At 42.2% G+C, this 21,957-nt stretch overlaps 2 protein-coding genes and 1 long non-coding RNA gene across 5 annotated transcripts in view; 1 reads left to right on the top strand and 2 right to left on the bottom strand.

Moving 5' to 3' along the window:
• The first annotated feature begins 182 nt into the window (after positions 1-182).
• Positions 183-10,773, top strand: Mtpbeta (mitochondrial trifunctional protein beta subunit). The gene is made up of 11 exons (XM_034970119.2): positions 183-396; positions 1,496-1,667; positions 1,995-2,182; positions 2,601-2,788; positions 3,220-3,394; positions 3,771-3,901; positions 5,388-5,489; positions 5,972-6,085; positions 7,083-7,157; positions 8,515-8,592; positions 9,757-10,773. The coding sequence occupies exons 1-11, from the start codon at positions 333-335 to the stop codon at positions 9,889-9,891; spliced, it is 1,422 nt and encodes a 473-aa protein (XP_034826010.1). The 5' UTR covers positions 183-332; the 3' UTR covers positions 9,892-10,773.
• Positions 10,774-11,480: 707 nt separating this feature from the next.
• Positions 11,481-21,957, bottom strand: part of LOC138402599 (uncharacterized) — a 55,397-nt gene continuing 44,920 nt past the window's right edge. The window contains exon 2 of the long non-coding RNA XR_011236957.1: positions 11,481-14,667. This is a non-coding gene — a long non-coding RNA (uncharacterized lncRNA). The remainder of the gene's footprint in view (positions 14,668-21,957) is intronic.
• LOC117983939 (uncharacterized) overlaps positions 11,481-21,957 on the bottom strand; it is a 36,895-nt gene continuing 26,418 nt past the window's right edge. For 2 of the 3 annotated variants that reach the window (XM_069499732.1, XM_069499733.1), the window contains 9 exons: positions 21,221-21,386; positions 20,559-20,675; positions 20,060-20,205; positions 19,294-19,447; positions 18,707-18,901; positions 18,475-18,600; positions 17,861-17,956; positions 17,265-17,483; positions 11,481-16,522 (listed from right to left, as the gene is read on the bottom strand). In XM_069499732.1, the coding sequence (XP_069355833.1) occupies positions 16,397-16,522; positions 17,265-17,483; positions 17,861-17,956; positions 18,475-18,600; positions 18,707-18,901; positions 19,294-19,447; positions 20,060-20,205; positions 20,559-20,675; positions 21,221-21,386 (1,345 nt within the window). In that variant the 3' untranslated portion in view covers positions 11,481-16,396. Of the gene's footprint in view, positions 16,523-17,264; positions 17,484-17,860; positions 17,957-18,474; positions 18,601-18,706; positions 18,902-19,293; positions 19,448-20,059; positions 20,206-20,558; positions 20,676-21,220; positions 21,387-21,646; positions 21,671-21,957 lie in introns of those variants that run through there. The other variant, XR_011236943.1, reaches the window with a different exon arrangement.

The raw sequence follows: 21,957 nt of genomic DNA, 5'->3' as shown, positions 1-21,957 counted from the left end.
GTCAATTATTACAATATCACGATATCAATCACCTCTGATTGGTTGATGCTTACTCACTATTGGCTACAATGCATTGTTGCATAAGGAATACCATTAATTCTACTAATCAAAACAATTTGCACTCATATTAGTAATTGATGGTTTTGCGGGGTTTTGCATCGACCTACTGTCAACTGTCACTGACGTCACTGACAGATCAGAGTCCAACCTTTTTTCACATAAAGTTTTCAATTTAGATTTTTGCCTTGATTTATGTAAAGAATTTAATTTATTATTTTAATAAAGTTCAATTATTTACTTCAGTGTAAGCCGGCATTACTTTGAGAGGAGTCATGGCATCACAAGTCGCGAAATCCTTCATAAAAGCGGCTCGCCCTACTTCCACCGCTAAATTCGGTATTTTTATTAATATCTTTTAGTTTTCGTAAGTTTTATAGATACACTAGGTAATTCTTTTTTTGAATTCTGATAGAGTTTAAATATGGGTGGTAAAATTCGATCCAATTTATTACAATTTAAACTTTGAAGCAATTGTTTATGAACGAAGTAGGTAATTACCTACTTGTAGGGAAGTAAACTTTGGACTTGGAAAGTTGGCATTGGTACAATTATTTAATAAACAATATTAAATAATACCAAATTGGACTTTGTCCACTATAATACGTAAATATTTTCACTATTAGCATGCTTTACAGTGTATCATCATCATCATCATGATCAACCCATAACTGGTTCACTACAGACCACGGGTCTCCTCTCAGAATGAGAAGAGTTAGGGCCATATGCTTGCCAAGTGCAAATTGGCAGACTTCACACACCTTTGAGAACATTATGGGGAACTCTTAGGCATGTAGGTTTCCTCACGATGTTTTCCTTCACTGTTAAAGCAAGTGATATTTAATTAGGTACTTAAAACGCATATAATTCCGAAAAGTTAGAGGTGCGTGCCAACTGCACGGGAGCGAACCTCCAACTTTCGATTAGGAGGCCTTCTTAATCACTAGGTTATTACAACATATAAATATTACAAATTAAGATTTATAATTTACTAGCTGACGCCGCGACTTCGTTCGCGTGGAATTCGGTTTTTTAAAAATCCAGTGGGAACTCTTTGATTTTTCGGGATAAAAAGTAGCCTATGTCACTCTCCAGGTCTTTATCTATACACATGCCAAAAATCACGTCAATCTGTTGCACCATTGCGATGTGATTGAAGGCCAACCAACAAACAAAACACACTTTCGCATTTATAATAAGGGTACTGATATTTATCAAAAATTCAAATATGAAATCATACATGATGTAAAATTTCAATGTCTGATTAATAATAAATAGGTAGGTATAATAATATAAGTTAAGAATTGCTGGATGCCTAAGATGTTGCCTCTCATTGGGCATAATATCACAGGTCTTCTTTTTTATTTAGAGTTGTGCAGTACCCTGAATTCCCTGTATCACTTGTATTAAAGTATCTTTATTTTCCCTGTATCGTCAGACTCCGCCCGGCGAGCCCTCAGTGTGGGTGCAGCCTTACACCAAAAGAAGACCCTTCCAGATCGCACTGGTAAAAATGTGGTGCTGGTGGATGGAGTCAGGACACCCTTTCTTGTATCCTTTACCGACTATGCCAAGATGATGCCCCACGAACTTGCCAGACACTCATTGCTGTAAGTAAATGTAGTAAGTATAATACTTGCTGGCTCAGTCACATAAAGAGAATCTTGACCTTTCATGTCTGTTCGTCACTACAACTTTCCAAAATTGATAATGCCAGTGAGAATTAGAATTTACAACACATACAGTCTACAGATACATTGCTGTATACTAATCTTTGCTGAGGGCTAAGTTTGAGTCAATGATACTTAAGCAGCAAAAAATTGGCAGATATGCACTGTAAAAAGTTACAAGTAGGCTAAATTAATTTAAATAAAAACTAAAAAAATAATCAAAATCTATTTATTTGTTTTGTTTAACTTTAATTTTTTACTTTGCAGGGGTCTACTGCAAAAAACTGGCATACAAAAAGAGCTAATAGACTACATAGTGTATGGCACTGTCATCCAAGAGGTCAAGACGTCGAACATCGGGCGGGAGGCGGCCCTGGCGGCCGGGTTCAGCGACCGCACGCCGGCGCACACTGTCACCATGGCGTGCATATCGTCCAACCAAGCCATCACCACTGGTAAGTGTGGAGACCGTATAGCGTAGGCACCATCATCAGCAAGTGAAGACGTACATTGGGCCACGAGCCTACTCAGAAGGACAATATTGGCGCCAATTCTCTTGTCTTTCTTCAAACTAAATTTAGACTATATGCATCTTTTTCTTTTTAATATTGCTAAAAAGGGACGGAACATGAATTTACCTTTAAAGATTCTTTTTAGTGCACGCTACTTTAAACAATAGGCTGGCAGCTAAAGTCACGAGGTTTGACAGCTCTAAATTAAACTTCAAACTGTCAAACTGTATCTGTCCCTTTCTAAATGCATTAGTAAGAAGAGGAGAAAGGAGAAGAGAATTAGTACCATTATGTACCTAATCTATCTTTGCGATTTTCTTGCTTCTGACTTGACAGACTTGAATTTTTTTGTTGTTTGCAGGCATTGGTATGATAGCCGCTGGGGCGTACGACATCATCGTGGCGGGCGGAGTGGAGTTCATGTCCGATGTGCCCATCCGACACTCGCGCAAGATGAGGGCGCTTCTGCTCCGACTCAACCGAGCCAAGACGCCTGGCCAGAGGCTCTCGCTGCTGGCCAGCATTAGACCTGACTACTTTGCTCCGGAGGTAGGCCCAAAAAACCGGCCAAGTGCGAGTCAGGCTCGCGCAGCGAGGGTTCCGTACTACAGTCGTATTTTTTCGACATTTTGCACGATAATTCAAAAACTATGATGCATAAAAATCTGTTTTAGAATGCACAGGTGAAGACCTTTCATATGATACACAACTTCACAGTTTTCAGATTTTTCCCCGAATGTCTGCTATAAGACCTACCACCTACCTACCAAATTTCATGATTCTAGATCAACGGGAAGTACCCTGTAGGTTTCTTGACAGACAGTCAGACAACAAAGTGATCCAATAAGGGTTCCGTTTTTCCATTTGAGGTGCGGAACCCTAAAAATGTATCAGAACTAGAAGATTGAATATCTTTACCTTTCAGGTAAATTTTTGTTTTTTAAGGCATACACGTGGGTATATGTTACTTGACTCCTCAGTTGCCGGCGGTGGCGGAGTTCTCTTCAGGCGAGACGATGGGGCACAGCGCGGACCGCCTCGCCGCCGCGTTTAGCGCCTCGCGCAAGGAGCAAGACGACTACGCGCTGCAGTCCCACACCAAGGCGCACCAGGCGCAGCAGAAGGGCTACTTCACAGACCTCATCCCCGTCAAAGGTTAGCTATCTCCCTCAGTCAGTCAGCCGCCAGTCTTGCGCCGCCTGAATCCAGCGGCTCCCTGCGACTCGTCTGATGTCGTCCGTCCACCTAGTGGGTGGGTCTTCCAACGTTGCGTCTTCCGGTGCGAGGTCGCCATTCCAGTACCTTGAGACCCCAACGTCTATCGGTTTTACGAACTATGTGCCCTGCCCATTGCCACTTCAGCTTCGCAACCCGTTGAGCTATGTCGCTTACTCTAGTTCTCCTACGGATCTCCTCATTTCTGATTTGATTACATAGAGAAACTCCAAGCATATCGCTCTCCATCGCCCGCTGAATGACGGAGGATATCTGAGGATGTACGCATGGAATACACGCAAGCTTTTCTGTACAGTGGAAGGCAAGGACGGGCTGGTGGAGAAGGACAACGGCATCCGCGTGTCCACGCCGGAGCAACTGGCCAAGCTGCGGCCCGCCTTCATCAAGCCGCACGGCACCGTCACCGCCGCTAACGCTTCTTTCTTGGTGAGTGCCTCCAAAGTGTTTCATTTCCGAGTTATAAACGATCAAAGTTTTACGTAGGTCGATTTCGTAAAACCTGCATCAATCATTATTACAATTTAAATTGTTGTGATTGGCTGAATTCGTGCGATTCTTGTTGCAGCATTGTAGCCAATAGTGAGAGAGTGTCAACCAATCAGAGGTGATTGCGATCGTGACAGTGTAGCTGTCATTCTACCGCAATCGAGCAGCTGGTGGCGTCATCAGCGGGGCGATTGTCTAAAACCTGCATCAATCATTATTACAATCTCAATTGTTCTGATTGGCTGAATTTGTGCGATTCTTGTTGGAACAATGAGCAACAATGCATTGTGGCCAATAGTGAGCGAGCATTAACCAATCAGAGATGATTGCGATCGTCACATTGTAGCTGTCAAACAACCGCGGTAGGGCCACAGTGTGATAGCTAATCACGGAAACTTGACATATACAGTACTTGTTTGTATTGATGCCAGCTATTGATTAATACATGTTTTATGTGTGGCTGCTATTTTGCTAAAAACAGCTGATGCCCGCGACTTCGTACTCGTGGATTTAGGTTTAAAAAAAACCACGTGGGAACTATTTGATTTCCCGGGATAAAATGTAGCCTATGTCACTCTCCACCTTACTATTAACTATACCCATGCAAAAAATTACGTTGATCCGTTAGACCGTTGCGACGATTGAAGGACAAGCCAACAAACAAACACACTTTCGCATTTATAATAAGGGTACTGATGGCAGACTATTCGGTAAACCAGGCTCCATACAAAAATATTCAAACCGTTTTATTTGTCTTGACTTTAGAGATTGAAAGGAAGCCATCAAATCTGTCTGTCTGTATGCAACCACTGCTGGACATTGGACATTTTGACGACCTCCCTGGCGCAGCGGTAAGCACTGTGGTCTTATTAGTGGGAGGTCCCGGGTTCGATTCCTGGCAGGGGTTTGGAATTTTACAATTTCTCAATTTCTGGTCTGGTCTGGTGGAAGGCTACGGCCGTGGCTAGTTACTACCCTACCGGCAAAGCCTTGCCGCCAAGCGATTTAGTGTTCCAGTACGATGCCGTGTAGAAACCAAAGGGGCACGGGTTTAATAAAAACTGCCATACTCCTTCCAGGTTAGCCCGCTTCCATCTTAGACTACATCATCACTTACCACCAATTTTAATAAATGAGTGCTTTGCCTTACAAGCGGGAGACCCTGGGTTTGATTTCTGTTTGGGGCAATTTGGGGATTTCTAAAAGTGTAAGGTTGAAATCTATAGAGCGCACTCTGAACTTACTTAGACTTAAGTTTCAATTGAAACGAGACAGATTTATGACGGCGGTATAAAGCTGTCTCGTTTTAACAGTGTCTTAACTCTAAGTAAAGTCAAAGTGCGCTCTATATATCTTAGCCTTTATAGATGTAATGAAAGTAAAACAGTAATATGTACAATATGTAAAATAGTAAATTTGCTTGTAGACGGACGGCGCGTCGGCTTGCCTGGTGATGGCGGAGTCCAAGGCCAAGGAGTTGGGGCTCAAGCCGAAGGCCTATCTGCGGGACTTCACCTACGTCGCTCAGGTAACAAAAATATAATGAATAGGTTTCCAGGCAACGTTCGAGAAAATTTTCATAGATGGCGCTGAAAACTTCCACCACTAAAGATGAAAAATCTATATCTATATCATCTATGCTTTAAATTTTTAAATTTAAATCGGATGCGAAATTAAATAATTACTTCTATTATAGTTCACAGATTTTGGGGGGAAGAAAACGTAAGGAAAATTGCAGTGCACGCTAGCTCTTACTCTTGACACGACCTAAACATTAAAGCATAGATCATATAGATATAGGTATTATTTTTCATCTTTAGTGGTTGTAAAATTCAGCGTCATGATAAGGACAAAACATAATCGTTTGTCACGTTCTATTAAGAGCTTAAATGTATTTAGCTATCTCGCTTTAACAGTAAAATTCAGAATAAGGCTACTTCTAAAGGTATTTATTCTGAGGTAGTAGGTAGTGATAATATGGGTAGTGATTAAACAAGTTCCTATTCCTAGGACCCCGTGGACCAGCTGCTGCTGGGGCCCGCATACGGCATCCCCAAGATCCTGGACAAGGCCGGCCTCAAGCTGAGCGACGTGGACTCCTGGGAGATACACGAGGCCTTCGCTGTGAGTCCAGTCTTTTCACACAACTGCCCAAAAATAGGAAAATAATGTTTTCAGGGTTCTTTTAAGTATGTACATTGTACAACAGTACGCGGCAGAAAATAATGTTCATCATTCAGAGGTCAGTGGTTATAATAATAAATATTTTTTATTTAAGTAAACTTTCAAAAGCGCTTTCGAATCGTCGGATGCATCTACCACTGGTTCTACTCTGCGATTGCTGTTTTCAAATATTTGATATACAATATTATGCCAAAAAACCAGCCAAGTGCGAGTCAGGCTCGCGCAATGAGGGTTCCGTACTATTGTCGTATTTTTTCGACATTTTGCACGATAATTCAAAAACTATGATGCATAAAAAGAAATAAAAATCTGTTTTAGGATGTACAGGTGAAGACCTTTCATATGATACCCCACTTGATATTGTCACTCACTTCGAAAGTTGAAAATACTATTACTAGTTTTACTATTATTAGTTCATGACCACAATTTAATTTTTTTTGTGTGATCTAACCCTAAATTCACGGTTTTCAGAATTTTCCCCAAATGTCAGCTATAAGATCTACCTACCTGCCAAATTTCATGATTCTAGGTCAACGGGAAGTACCCTGTAGGTTTCTTGACAGACAGACGGACAGACAGACAGACAACAAAGTGATCCTATAAGGGTTCCGTTTTTCCTTTTGAAGTACGGAACCCTAAAAAGTATTTGCAGTCTTGTGCGTTGCTGGAACGAGCTGCAGGTCAAATCCACGCTCTTTTATCAATTAGATAATCTTTGTGTAATATGCTTTTTTCAGGAGCATACTTTTAATAGATTTTTTAAACTTGTGTAAAGGTAAGTCCAAAATAGTTTGCGGGATTTTATTATAAAAGGTTCAGGATACTTATTGATTACGAAATTATACATTGTCTAATTGGCACTGTTTGAGACGTAACATTTTTCGAAATAATGCTATAGAATATGTAGTTAGAAATGATAATATCTTAATTGTTGCAGGGTCAAATCTTGGCCAACTTGAAGGCGTTGGACTCTGACTGGTTCGCACAAACTTACCTTGGCCGCCAAGCGAAGGTAACTTTTTTATTATTATAAAGAATAGCAAAGTTAATTCCTCACTAATATTCCCCTTTCCCCTCCAATTAAGTGTAAAGCTTGTGCTAGGAGTAGGTACGACAATAGTGCAACGGGTGGGGTTTGAACCGGCGACCTTTCGGTTTTCAGTCCGCTCCTTTACCGTTGAGCTATCGAGGCTCTTGAACTTTGAACGCTTGAACTTTACTTGTGGTAACTGTTACTTTGTTAGAATAAAATAGAATAGATTTCTATTCACATAAACTTGTACTAGTGCTTTTAAATCGTCATAGGAATCCTCACTAATATTATAAATGCGAAAATGTGTCTGTCTGTTTTTCTGCTAGCCTTTCATGGCCGAACAGTTCAACCAATGTTGATGAAATTTGGAACATAGTTAGTTTACATCCCAGAAAAAGACATAGGCTACTTTTTATCCCGGAAAATCAAAGAGTTCCCGCGGGATTTTTAAAAACCTAAATCCATGCAAACGAAGTCGCTTGTATCATGAGTTCTGCGACTTCATTCATTTGGACTAAGATTTTTTAAAAATTCCATGGAACTCTTTTGATTTTCACGATAAAAAGTAGCCTAGTCCGTCTCCAGGATGGTAGCTAGGTAGCTAGGCACAGTTCTTGCAATTCACGAAGGCTAGTGAACTTTACTTGTGGTAATGTCGAATACACGGACAGCGCGTAAGTGTGCGTGCACGTCGGACCAATCCGTCGCGAGTGTGGCGGTTGCCACAATATAAACTAGATGGCGCTGTTCAATCGATGACATAGTCCCGAACAAATGTACCGCCGACAGTGAGTACTGTCGGCGGTACATTTGTATAGTCCAGATTGCAGAACACTCTGTTAGTGCGAGTGCACTAACAGAGTGTTCTGCAATCTGGACTATATATAGAAGTTTCAAGATACAACCGTCGGCCCAGCTGGCGCTACCGAGCACAACCAACCGCTCGGTGGGAGATCTCCCCTTTGGTGCGGTCGAGCCTGCACACCGCTCCCGTACACGAGCAAGCGCTGTTAAACGCACACATTTAGTGTACCTTACGTATACCGAATACCGATACGACTTAAACACAAGCATGAGTCAGTGGCTTTCGTGAAATGCAAGAAGTATAGCTGGAATAGTGGTACTTGTGCTATAAGACATACCTAACTGCCAAATTTCATGAATCTAGTTCAACGGGAAGTACCCTATAGGTTTTGTTGACAGACACGACAGATAGACAGACAACAAAGTGATCCTATAAGGGTTCCTTTTTCTTTTTGAGGTACAGAACCCTAAGAAGTCGTAAATAATGAATTTTGGAAAGGTGTAAGAGTGATAAATAAGTTTTGTTTGGTAGGTGGGCTCACCGGACATGAGCAAGTGGAACAACTGGGGAGGCTCCCTGTCCATCGGACACCCGTTCGCTGCCACCGGCGTAAGTTATCTTTCTGTTGGAGAGCTATCGAAGGACCTGTTATAATTATCAAAATTAGGAAAAAGGGTGTTCAGTTGCTCAGAGTTTCCCAAAATCTACAACTTACAAAACTACCACTTACCGCTTGATTTGGAACGTCCAAAAATCACCAGCACACAAAGGGATGGGCACGGCACAGCACAATTGTCCACCGGTGGGGTAAAACGTGGGATTCGAATGTTTTTGTAGTTGTATATTTTACGCACGGCGTGGGAAGAACTCTGTATGTCTGTACGACCGTGACGCACGGTGACTTGCAACGGACCGTTAATGCATCACTTATGACGTGTGATGCGAATATATCAGTGCTATCCACCAATCAGGATAGTCCGGTGTTCGGCGCGAGAGTGGCTTGTATTGCTAGCTGAAAATCCTGAAAAACAACTGGCTTTACTGAACACTTTCTATCTCTATTATATAAAAATGAATCGCTGAATGTGTTGCTGATCGCAAATCTCGAGAACAGCGGAACCGATTTCGCTAATTCTTTTTTTATAATATTCCTTGAAGTACGGGGATGGTTCTTACGGAGAGAAATATTTAAAAAATTATAAGCATTAAAAAAATAAAGAATGGACTGTTAGGCGGTACGAAGTTCGCCGAGTCAGCTAGTGTCTATAATAAAATGAAATAGTTTATTTCTGATAACTTAAGTGTTTGGTAGCTCTAAGAGGTTGGAGTCTTCTTTTAGGAGTAGGAGAACTACTCCTGTGTCAGAAGACACCGCTTTGTGTGTGTGTGTGCGATGTGAACGATGAGGGACTTTTGTCCTACACGGACAATAGTCCCTCGTCCCCGCACTCTAGTCCTTAGTCCATGACCTGCCAAACCGCCATGGCCCATCTTAAGCGAGGTTTAGACTAGCAAGAACTTCTTGCAAGTTATTCCGCAAGTACTTGCATAATCGTTTACACTACGAGCAATATTGTTCATGTACATACATTTGTGACTTGCGGCAAGTCCAGCAAGTTACAAAACTTGCGGAAGTGATTGTTTACACGGTAGAAATAGCTTGGGGAAGTCAACTTCTGCAAGTTTTGTTGCTAATCAAAACCTCGCTTAAAGATTGAACTACTTGTTTTGCGATCTGTGTAACAAAGATTCACTTGAAGTATCGTTGGGCAGGTGCGGCTCGCGATGCACACGGCCAACCGGCTGGTGCGCGAGGACGGGCAGATCGGCGTCATCAGCGCGTGCGCGGCCGGCGGCCAGGGCGTCGCCATGCTGCTCGAGAGGCATCCCGACGCCACGCCCAACTGAGCGACACCCACTTTACCGACTTGTTTGCTTAGGTGCTCCGCCCACGACCCATATTCTTCGACAAAAAAATGTATGAAAAAAATCGACGCCCGATTATTATCGAACCTACAAAAAGTCGGACGTAAGCGGAGCACCTTATAGGAACAGTCCAACTGTAACTACTTATCCTTACTTGTAGCATACCAATTACCAACTTGTACCCAACTAACTGAGCGTAAGCAACTGTACCAACTTGTACGCTTACAGGATCAAAGCCTAACTGAGCGACACCCACTGTACCAACTTGTAGGTTTGTGGGATCGTAGCCCAACTGAGCGTACCAACTTGTAAGCTCATAGAAATCATATTGTAGGCATAAGATTTATTTAAAATAAAGATTATTTATAAAGAAATCTGATTACTGCTAAAAGTCAAAAAAAAATTCTAAAGCAAAAATAAATAAGAATGTTTATTTGCTTTTGTAAATTTGAGGTACTTTTGAAAATATTTTTGCAACACTGACACACTTTACTTACTATTAATTGAGTGTTCAATTTTTAGAAATGAAAGCGTTAATTTTTAAAATTTAATTCTGAAAAATTAATTTATCCTCTCTCAATTGAATAATGTAGATGTGAATCTATCAGGATTTCAACCCGTTTATTTTCGATCAAGTAATTAAGTCAAATTAAACTCTTACTTATAACTGATTATTTAAAAATGCTAACTTTATTAATAAAATAAAAGGCTCACTTTTTATAAGTGGTTAAAATATAAAGTAATTTATTATTACTTGTACTGTTGTAACTCGATAGAATATTTGTGTATATCCTACCTACTTAGTTAATAAGAAAAAGTATGTATTTTTGTAACATTATTGCCGTCAATAAAGTTTGTTACGAATTTGTTTAGTTTCATTTATTTTTCCCATTGTAATAGGTTTTTTCCTTAGGTCAAACATGTAAACAATCTAGTGTATAGTATGCGTCAGGTTGATATGGCAATCGGAGAGGAAACACCCCACACACCCGCACAGTCCCCGCGCTAATTCGGCGCGGGCGTCCCCCTGCCTCATACCCCGATGTGTGCGTAATCCCAGCAAAATAATGTTGAATTTCTGGATTTGAGTTGGATAGATTTTTAGTGCGTAACGTCGTGTAATTGTGCGTGAAAGTTTTAAATTTGTGCGTCCAACCAATAAGTAGATATTTGAAAAAAACGCATTTTGCCAGGAATACGTCATCCCAGCTACACATTTTTTTCCCAATGGACGTACGAGAAAAAAAATAGGTCCATGAATTAGTGCGTTTTAAGAGGCATCTCTGTTTCTTGTGTACGTAATCCTAGCAAAATAAATCGCTTCGGCCTGTGAATGTACTCTGCTATTCGGGGGAACTGTAACCCCTCGTGTGCGTTATTTGATGTAGTTGTAACCGATCTATCTTGACGGAAAGAGGAGTACCCCGAAGACTGCCCTTCGTCTGTGCTCTTGCAAGCCACGCCCTACCTCAAGAGTCAGTCTCAGTTAATACCTATAGACCCTATAGTTTAATACTATTGTAGCTAAATATCAATTACAACAACAAAGGTTACAAAATAAAACAACTGAATTATTACAAGGCAACGTTTTATTAAGTCGCCAATACTATCAAGTATTTATATTAACCTAATTTAGGACCGCGTCGGGGCGCCGATACAAATTATGCACAATTTTTACACAAGCGAGCCCCGCGGCCGTTCAACTAGTAACTACAATAAAAATACACCAAGCATCTTTTAAAAGGAGATTATAAACAATAGACCAGCGTCTAAAAAAAGCTATGCTTTCTAACATAACAAAGAGTGTACTCAAAATCATGTACATATATCAATTTTATACGCCTTCAAAATATGTGAATTCCACCTTAATTATATAATATATCTTTATTATTATAATTAGTCACAGTTTCGCCATACATTGGTGTTCCATATTGTTTAATTAGGGTCAGCGCAGACCTCCGCAGATCTCCTCCATCTAAGTTTTAATAGTCCTCCAATCACTACGAATATTATAAATACGAGTGTGTGTTTGTGGTTTGTCCTTTAATCACGCCGCAACGCAACGGAACGGTGCGCAGCGGATCGACATGATTTTTTTGCGTGACTTATAGGCTCGGCAAATCAAAGAGTTCTCACGGGATTTTTAAAAACCTACATCCACATGGTCAAAGTCACGGGCATCAGCTACATCGAAACAATTTCGACATGCAGGCAGCGATCAGTGCGATCATGCTTTTGCATTGCAAATACCGAGCTTTCATAGTTTTACTCGTATTGTAATGGGATCAAATTGTCTGAGGAATTGTGCTCAAACATACGAGCGTAGTGCTCCGGTCGGTCTGCGCTGACCTTTATAGAACAATCGCAACATATTTTCCTATAAAATCTACTAAAGGCCTACACAGACGAGGGACTATTGTCCGCGGAGGACAAAAATCCGTCATCTGTTACTACGATTTTTCGACGTACTTAGTCCATTGTGTGCGTTGATTTTCTTAAGGTAATCAAATTCTGTCCTCCGCGGACAATAGTCCGTCGTCTGCGCGGGCCCTATATGTGAAAAATTAAAGATTTTAACATCTAAGCCTAATATTAATCATTTTGGAGGGCTACACTCTCGATGATACATTTGCAACTCAAATGAGTTATTTTTAAATGAATACTTTGGTAATCCAAATCAGTTATTTTTAAAGTTGAACAAAGTTCTACATGTACTAGCCCAATCGAGATCAAACGAAAGTGTAACCGTTCTATTAAAATTTAGGTCACTTATACGTAATAGTAATTTGTGTTACATGTAAGGTATAATTCCGAACCACGCTGCACGCAGCAGCGCTGCCGCAACAGTGCTGTCACCAGCTGTCACAGTCCTGTCGCGGCCCTTCTGGTCCCCATACAATCTTTATAAGCTTATAATATGACATTACATTCCGAGCTAGGCAGCAATGTCGCGGCAGCAATGTAGCGGAACATTGCTGCCTAGCTCGGAATGTAATGTCATATAAGCTTATAGAGATTGTATGGGGACCAGTAGTTCCGCGACAGGACTGTGACAGCACTGCTGCGTGCAGCGTGGTTCGGAATTATACCTGTATTCTAAAGTTGATGGTGTATGTAGTGTAGGGTAGGCAGGAAAAACTTTACAAAACAAATTGGTGCTATAAATAGCTCTTCAATGGGGCCGATTCTCTTGTACACAATCTCTTGAACCAAACTAAATTAACAAATCTAAATCTAATGCTAGCCTTTTCCGCAAGCAACATTATGAAAGGCATAGCAATAGATTTAGACGTGTCATTTTAGTTTAGTTTAGAGATTGTGGACAACGGAATTAGCCACATTATTTTTCTAATTATAATTTGGCGTCCGCTTTGTATCTAGATTCTAGTTAAATCTGTCTACCCACAAATTATAAAGAATATCTGAAGTGAAATAAAATGTACTTATACATTTTACTACTATCTTATTTCGGAATTTGTTAGCGAAATTTACAAACATAATTTTATTTTTCTTTAATTCAAACCAAAATGCAACAAAACTGCACCGCCTCCAAAATAAGAAAGGAAAATCGTGTCCGCCATATTGTCACGTCCTAGCTACAAATATAATATTTCGATTCAAATTTTTTTCAATGGATTTTGTAGGACAAATTTCCAATTGAATTTGTAGGGCAAATCCATCGAAAATATTATTTTAGAGCAAGAACATCACAATATCAGCGTTGGGGCGTCTGGTACCTCAGATATTTGGTATTGAGGTTTGTGTCTGAGGTGCCTACGTCTCAATACAAGCTGAGTGGCCTACCTGTTTGAGATGTTGCACTGCTGTACAGGACGATATTGCCTACACCATGTACCACCTATATGATACCTCGAATAAACATTATTCTATTCTATTACATTCTATAATATGGCGGACACGGTTTCATTTTTTTACTTTGGACGCGTTATATACAAACAGAAATTGTCCAACATATTGATTACCAATTTTATTACGTAGTTGGCCAACACTAGACAAATGTACAGTACGCAGCAGAAAGCATCGGCCATTAGAATGAAAATTCGGCTTTGTAGAGCGTTGTCTCTGTCACTCGTACCTATATGACGTTTTGTCGGTCTCAATGACAGGGACAACGCTCTACAAATCTGCTATCGCCTTCTATATGTCGATGTACATTACTTTCTGCCGCGTACTGTACACTCTATCCACGGGGAGAAGTTAATATAACGCTTAATACGTTATCAGATACAGATGACGAACACAAGTCAGTGGACGTCATATTGAGTGATCAACCAATCACAAACGAGCCTGTATTTTAGTTTCCGTGGATAGAGTAGTACGGAGTTGGTGACACTTTGGCCTAGAAAATCCGTGGGACTTCGAAAAACCCTATAGCCACGTGGACGAAATCGTTGGCGTCAGCCAGCTGCTAGTGGATCGATAAATCGCCCACTGCGCAGGTTCAATGCTTTTGTATCGTACTTTAGTGCAGACGTTTAGTTTTCTAAGACAATTGTTATGATTGTATAGTAATTTAGTGCATGCTATGGAGTGTCCTCTCCGTAGTGCATGCATAAAATAATCCATACTAATATTATAACTGCGAAAGTGTGTCTGTCTGTCTTCTAGCTTTTCACGGCCCAACAGTTTAACCAATTTTGATGAAATTTGGTACGGAGTTAGCTTACATCCCGGGAAAGGACATAGGCTACTTTTTATCCAGGAACATCAAAGAGTTCCCACGGGATTTTAAAAAACCTAAAACCATTTCTTTCACAGTTTCTTATATAAATGTCATTTCAATTATACATGATACAACATAATGAATACATACATGATAAAAACGAAAGAAAGTCATTTTGAAAATAAACGAGACAAAAATCAAAATCTAGGCACTGATCACTAGACATAGATAATATTTACAGCCTTACAACGAGAATAAATCTAGAATAATAATTAGATATCATTAAACAGTAATTAATATAGTTACTTCATATGAATCGGGTTATTGGATAAAATATTTCTCTCTCACTACGTCTTAACACTATCGAACACCCTCGGGTTTTTATATTTGCGAATTGGTTATTTCGTAAACACACAAGAACTAAGTTGAAGTTTTACTACACTCGAAAGCATCATTGAGTGTAGGTTCGATTCCTGGCAGGGATTTGGAATTTTATAATTTCTAAATTTCTGGTCTGGTCTGGTGGGAGGCTACGGCACCGAAATTTCGTCAATTGTAATATAGTCCATACAAAATGACTTCTCACGTGCCATTTTAACTCTATGGGTCAACTGTAATGTCAAAAGTACGGTTCATCTTTAAAATAATGACATTTTGGATGCATAATAATTATCCCTATACCACTTCGACTACCAAATTAGAGCGAGAGGTCGGACCACATCTGCTTCAAGTAGGTATAATGAGTGAATAGGTACACGTACAATTTAACTCCTCAAGCGCCATTTTAGCTTCATGTGTCAAATTTCATGTATGTAACTATAAACCGCAGTGCTGCGCGAGCTCAATTGCCCTTTATTGCATCGTAACAAGAGTATTTATTTAAACGTCTTTGGGAAGTGAGCCTTCTGTACCAGTAAGGTACTATTACCATTACATATTCTGTGGTATATTTTTCACGTGTAATGTTTTCAAAGGGCTGGCTTTTGCTTGAGCGGCAAACGACGCGGTGCAAAACGGATCACGAAATCACTATCCATATTATAAATGCGAAATGTTTATTAGTCCTTCAATCACGTCGCGACAGTGCAACGCGATTTCAAAAACCTAAATCCACACAAACGAAGTCGCTTGCATCATCTAGTTCAAAATAATTTCATTAAGCTCACGCTTATTTACTTTATACAACTTGTATAAACGCAGAAGACTAGTGAAGCGCCGTGCGCGGTATTGCACAAGTAGACGTATTCGCAACATGTACGTAGGGGTGTTTTCATTTCTGGATGTTGAGTAGCTAACAAATCGGCAAAATGCTTTATCGGCATCAAACCTCTTCTTATTTTGAAGTCCGGGCTAAACCTACCGGATAGGGTAGATTATGAGCCGAGGCACGTTGTTGGGTAACAAGCTAACAATTCGGCGAAATGCTGTACCGATATTAAATTTATTTTTATTTAGAAGTCTGGGCCTATAACCTACCGCCCTATAGGGTAGGTTATGAGCTGAGGCAAGTTTTTGAGTAACATGCTAACAATTCGGCGAAATGCTGTACCGGTATTAAATTTATTTTTTATTTAGAAGTCTGGGCCCATAACCTGTCTCCGTATACGGTAGGTTATGGGCCGTTTTTGAGTTACAAGACCGACTGAGCGGATACTGCGTCGATGCGCGTAATCGTGCACAACTTCAAGTTTTTAAAGAATGATGGTCAAAATGGGCATAAATCCAAGCCCATCATCATCTTCTGTCAAGCTGTTGGTAACGCGTAGGCGGTAGGCGGAGGTAGCGTACAAGATGGAGTGGGTGCTACTGGAAGTCCGCCAGCGACTGGCGCCAGGTGGCATGGAAGGGGATGCGCAGCAGCTTGAGCTTGGTATTGGGCAGCTGTGCCGACAGCAGGCGCTGTAGCGTCGGTATGGGCAAGATCTCCACCTGCAACCGAACACAACATTAAGTTAGCTTCATGATCAACCCATTTCCGGCTCACTGCAGAGCACGGGTCTCCTCTCAGAGTGAGAAAGGTTTGGCCATAGTCTACCACGCTGGTCATGGGCAGATTAGAACATTATGGAGAACTCTCAGGCATGCAGGTTTCCTCACGATGTTTTCCTTCACCGTTAAAGCAAGTGATATTTTATTACTTAAAAATGCACATAACTCCGAAAAGTTAGAGGTCCGTGCCCGGAATCGAACCCCCGACCTCCTTATTTTGATCTTCTGTTCCCCGATTAGAAGGCGGACATCCTAACCACTAGGCTATCACAGCTATGAGTTAGCTTATTATTTAACAATTTAGTAATATGGGCTTCATAAGTAAGCTCAGAGTCACTCTCAGCGGATGTTGAAGAGAGCTGAAAAGGTGTTTGTAGTTTCTCTACATGATCGAGTCAGAAATGAGGAGATCCGTAGAACTAGAGTAACCGGCATAGCTTAGCAGGTTGCGAAACTAGTGGCAATGAGCCGGGCACATAGTTCGAAAAACCGATAAACATTGGGGTCCCAAGGTGCTAGAATGGCGATCTCGTATTAGACTCCCCACTAGGTGGACAAACGACATCAAACGAGTCGCAAGCGGCCGCTGGCGTGGCGTGTGAAAAAGTCCGTACAAGAGACTTATGTCAAGCAGTGAACGTCTATCGGTTGATGATGATGAACGTCGATGCGCGTCTGTTACCTGCGGCGGTCCGGCGACGGTGCGATGGTCGTCGGGCAGCCTGCAGCCGGGCACGGGCTTCAGCACGGGGATGCACTCGCCCACGTCGCGCCGCTTGCTCTCGCCCTCGCCGGCCTCGCATTGGTCTATGAATAGTTCCGTGACGCGCAGCAGCTCGATGGTGACGCCCCACATCAGGTGAGTGAGTGTCTCCTTTAGTCTCAGCACGCCGCTTAGCACCTGTCAATTACATTAACTTATGTAAAATTATACGCTTAAGGCTACGTGCTTTTGCGTACAAATTGTGAGTCCCAGGGCTCTAGTGTACGAGCTATCTCGTACACTAGATACCCGCGACTTCATCAAATGGATTTGAATCCCGCGGGATCTCTTTGATTTTCGGAGACAAATCTTCGATTTTCCGGGACAAATCTCTGATTTTCCGAGACAATTCTCTTTGATTTTCCGGGACAAATCTCTATGATTTTTCAGGGCAAAAAGTAATTTATGCGATCCTTGGGATGCAAGCTATCTTCCAAATTTCGTCAAAAACGGCCGTGGGCAAAAAGCTAGCAGACAGACACACTTTCGCATTTACAATATTAGTATTTACGTGCCTGCTTGTTAGTGGTGGCGGACTGTGACACGTATGTGGGGATGATGAGCAGTCTCTGGATGTTTGTGCACTCGGCGAGCGCGTCGTCGAAGCCGACCTGCGAACAATACAATACGGTATTTTACACCAAGCGAGAAAAAATCTAAATATGTATACACAAAATATGTATTAGAAATAAGCAATCGAAAAATAGCATTTGTGTATGTGTGTGAGTATATGTGTGTGAGTGAAAATGTGTATATAGATCTTTTTTAATTAATAAATACTGGCTTATGCCCGCTACTTCGTCCGCGTCTACACACTACACTTTCAAACCACTGTTTTACCCCTTTAGGGATTGAATTTTTAAAAATCCTTTCCTAGCGGATGCCTACGTCATAATGGCTATCTGCACACCAAATTTCAGCCCGATCCGTCCAGTAGTGAGCTGTGCGTTGATAGATCAGTCAGTCAGTCAGTCAGTCACCTTTTCCTTTTATATATTTAGATATTCCTAATATAAGTAGATATTAATGAATTAGCGTTTCAGTAGCTACATAATTTAGGTGTCTCAACACGTTCTTCAGTTTATTACTAAGTCCGGATCATGATGTTGATGTCTGCATCACATCTCACCTTGACGTCGAAGTTGACCAGTTCGAGCCTCGTGAGCTTGGGCAGCGCCGCCAGCGCGCGCAGCAGCGCGGGCGCCGCGCAGTGCGCCACGCCACGCTCCAGCCGCAGCCGCCGCAGCTTCACCAGCTGCAACAGAGGACACGCTACAACACCACGCACCAGGCGCCAGGGGACAGAGGGACAACACCAGCCCAGCTCCAGTGAGCACGAGTCGGCGTGTGAGAGACGATACCTTGCCCAGTGCCGCGGCGAACGATCCGCCGAACGAACACTCGCCCAGCTCCAAGGACTCCAGCTGCTCGAGCTGGCCGACCACCTCGCAGGCGCACCAGCCCAGCTCCTTGATGGACGTGAGCGACAGGTGCTGCAGGCGAGTGAGCGCCGCGAGCGGCCGCAGGTCGCGTGTGAGGGAGAGACCGGCCAAACTCTGAAACAGTAAGAGCCGGTTTAGGGAAGATGCACAGATTCTGGTTTCTCGCACCAACAGCGGCTAGTGCTTAGCTTCAACCAGACTTGCTGGCAAGTGATGATGCAGCCTAGATAGAGGGCACTTGCCTAGAAGATGCCTATTCACTCTTGACTTAACCTATATTAAAAGTGGAGGGGAAATCTGATGCTGGAAGGGCGTTCCATATCCTTCAGGTTCCAATTAGAAACGAGGAGACAAATCGCTTCGTACGTGTCCGTGGAATTTCAACTACGCACGGGGGCAGACCTTGGCGATGCCTTGTGGTAATAGTAGAAGGCGAAGGATGAACCAGGTCAAAAAGTTCTCGAGCATACTTTCCGAATTATATCCTGTAGAATACCGCAACTAACCTTGAGTCGTAGCAGCTCTAGTCTGGGCAGGAGGGCGAGGGGCGAGGGGTCGAGGCGCGCGTCGCGGATGGCGGGCGCCGCCAGCGCGCGCAGGCCGGGCAGCCTCTCGCACGCCGCCTGCACCGCGCGCGCGGGGCAGCGGCACAGCTCTAACCTGCACGAGCAAAACCACACTTGGCGTCATGTATAAAGATCTTGACCCTTAAGGGCTTCCGAGACAGTCAAGCACGTAGTTTTGTCTTGCTTGATTAAGCTGTTTGACGGTCGCAAGTAGCTTGATCATGCCAACGACACTTTTTCATATCTCGAACACTGTCCTAAAGTCGCGTCAAGCAAAGCAAATAAATGCATCCTCAAGTATTAAGCTAAACTTTGTAAACGGTCAAGCAAAAATCTACGTCCTTGACGTCAAGCTGCTTGACCATCTCGGAAGCCCATTACAAGGGCCCCATCACAGAAATCCTAATAATAATGCATCAGAACTGCTGTGTACCACTTCGAACTATACAGAACGAATGTCGCTGCCTTACTTCATACACAAACACAGTTATACGCAATCACGCAAATACATTTACGCTCAATGCTGTGCAGACATAATTAAGTCGTAGGATTAGCGCGTTAAGGTTGCAAATGCGCCGCATCATCCGTTCGCTTACCTCACACATCGTTGCACTTGCGACGTCCGCATCAAGATCACGCGTACACAGCATTTCTAGTGCCTTATTATAAGGATTTCTGTGGGCACCACTCATTCACGAATACTCACCTCTCGAGCGTGTCGACGGCACCAATGTGTTGCGCGAAGTGGTCCCAGAAGAGAGCATCGTTTGGCGGTAACAGCATCTTGCGCAGGTCCAGCCAGCGCGTGCCGTGGCGCTTCAGCGCGGTGCACAGGCCTGCCCAGTCGCTAACCTGGGACGGAATTATATTATCTAAATTCGGTATTTGACAACTAGTCAAATCAGTAACTTTTTATCAAACGTCAAAACGCGCGCTTGGTATGCGAGCTACTATGAAATAATGAAATGTGACGTCACAATAATTTGACGTACTTTTTTTAGTTGAATCGATAATTTAAAATGGTTTTTACACTTAAAACTAACAAAGGACGTGGATTTTACATATTTTGGAAGACCCTCTATTTAATAATCACTGAGAAATAATTTATTTTTGACACAGGCAAATACCCAATTCCAGTGGCAATAGGCAGGGCACAGTTCGAAAAACCGATAGACGTTATGAAAAGATAGTATAGGTGCACTCACGTGCGAGTTCTTCATCCGCACATGTCTCCAAAGCGCGGGCGCGGCGGCGAGCGTCTGCCACAGCTTGCACACGCGCGCGCTGCGCGCCAGGTCGCGCATGCCCAGGTACTGAAAGATCTGACCACCAATTTATACAAACATTACAATTTCTGCACAAATCTTTCTAAAATCGTTACAAATATATGACTGTCTATAATTTCGTAGTTCTCAACAACTGAGGCAGTTACCGCACTCAATTGTTATCAGAAATTGTCTGGCAGAACACTTTCTGTCTCTGTACACACTCTGGCAATATCAGAAGCTTACGTCCGAGAACTTTCTGTCAGTTTACACCGTTATAGTTATAGCCAGAATTACTGGGGAGGATGTAACCTACCCTATAAATCCAAATCTGTTTAGGCATTTAAAACTTATGCTGGAATAAAAAAAAACTCACATAGGTACATACATGAACCCTGACAATATTTTACTCCTTTTAAACGGCCGTCGTGTAATAAAGTCTGTGATACAGTATTTGAGGCGTAGATCGATTCAGTTGCGTCTGACGCGCTTCACCGGTACGTGAAAAAGTTGCCATGTGTAGAAACTTTTGCAAATGGCAACTGTTTCATGTGCAGGACTAAAATGTCCTACGGAATTTAGTCACTGGTAAAGAATCGTACCTGTACTGCAATGTTATAGTTGTGCTCCTGCGCTTTACTGTGAAAGGCCGTGAAATGGTCGGTGTCGTCGACTTTGGGGCGGCCGCGGCGGCGCGGGGACTGCAGGGGCGCAGGGGGCGACGCCGCGCCGTTGGCGATGCGACTGCGCAGGGTTTTCACTCCTTCGCTGCACACGTTAGATTAACATTTACCTACACCTACATACATTCCTCTATAACGTCCATATTCTACATCTATAGGCAGACGTGTTCCTTAAAAAAATATTTTGCTTCAAAAATTGAGTGGTACACGGCATATTATACAGCTTTTCATAACACAAATATACAAAACACACCTTACCTATACAGTCTGCACGCCTAAACAATCGTGACAACTTACCTATAACAAGTAAACCGCTAAAACAATAAAATAAAAATAAAATCTTACCTCGGATTCCCTCCAGAACGATCTCTAGAGAAAAGAAATAAAAAAGTAAACCCATACGGATATGTTTTATTTTTGCATAACATGGAACATAATATACGAAATTTATAAGTATAGACAACTGGTAATAATCACTTACAATTGATTTATATGGTTATATTTTATACATGGATGTAACGCTGGCCATACACGATCAAGTTTACCGTCAACTTTGCAGCGGACTTAAAGCGGCGTCCAGTCAACTGATAGCCATCAAGTCCACTGCAAACTTGACCGGTTAAGATCGTGTATGGCCAGCGTAAGGGCCTGCGTAA

Source organism: Maniola hyperantus, chromosome 7, assembly GCF_902806685.2.
Source record: "Maniola hyperantus chromosome 7, iAphHyp1.2, whole genome shotgun sequence".
NCBI classification, from domain to species: domain Eukaryota; kingdom Metazoa; phylum Arthropoda; class Insecta; order Lepidoptera; family Nymphalidae; genus Maniola; species Maniola hyperantus.
This window is presented reverse-complemented; position numbering and strand designations above follow the sequence as displayed.

Bases quoted from the DNA above. Each gene is read 5' to 3' on its own strand.
- Mtpbeta (XM_034970119.2), top strand. From the start codon at position 333: ATGGCATCACAAGTCGCGAAATCCTTCATAAAAGCGGCTCGCCCTACT. The intron at 3,395-3,770 runs GTTAGCTATCTC...TTTTCTGTACAG, and splicing joins AGACCTCATCCCCGTCAAAG to TGGAAGGCAAGGACGGGCTG. The intron at 7,158-8,514 runs GTAACTTTTTTA...TTTGTTTGGTAG, and splicing joins ACCTTGGCCGCCAAGCGAAG to GTGGGCTCACCGGACATGAG.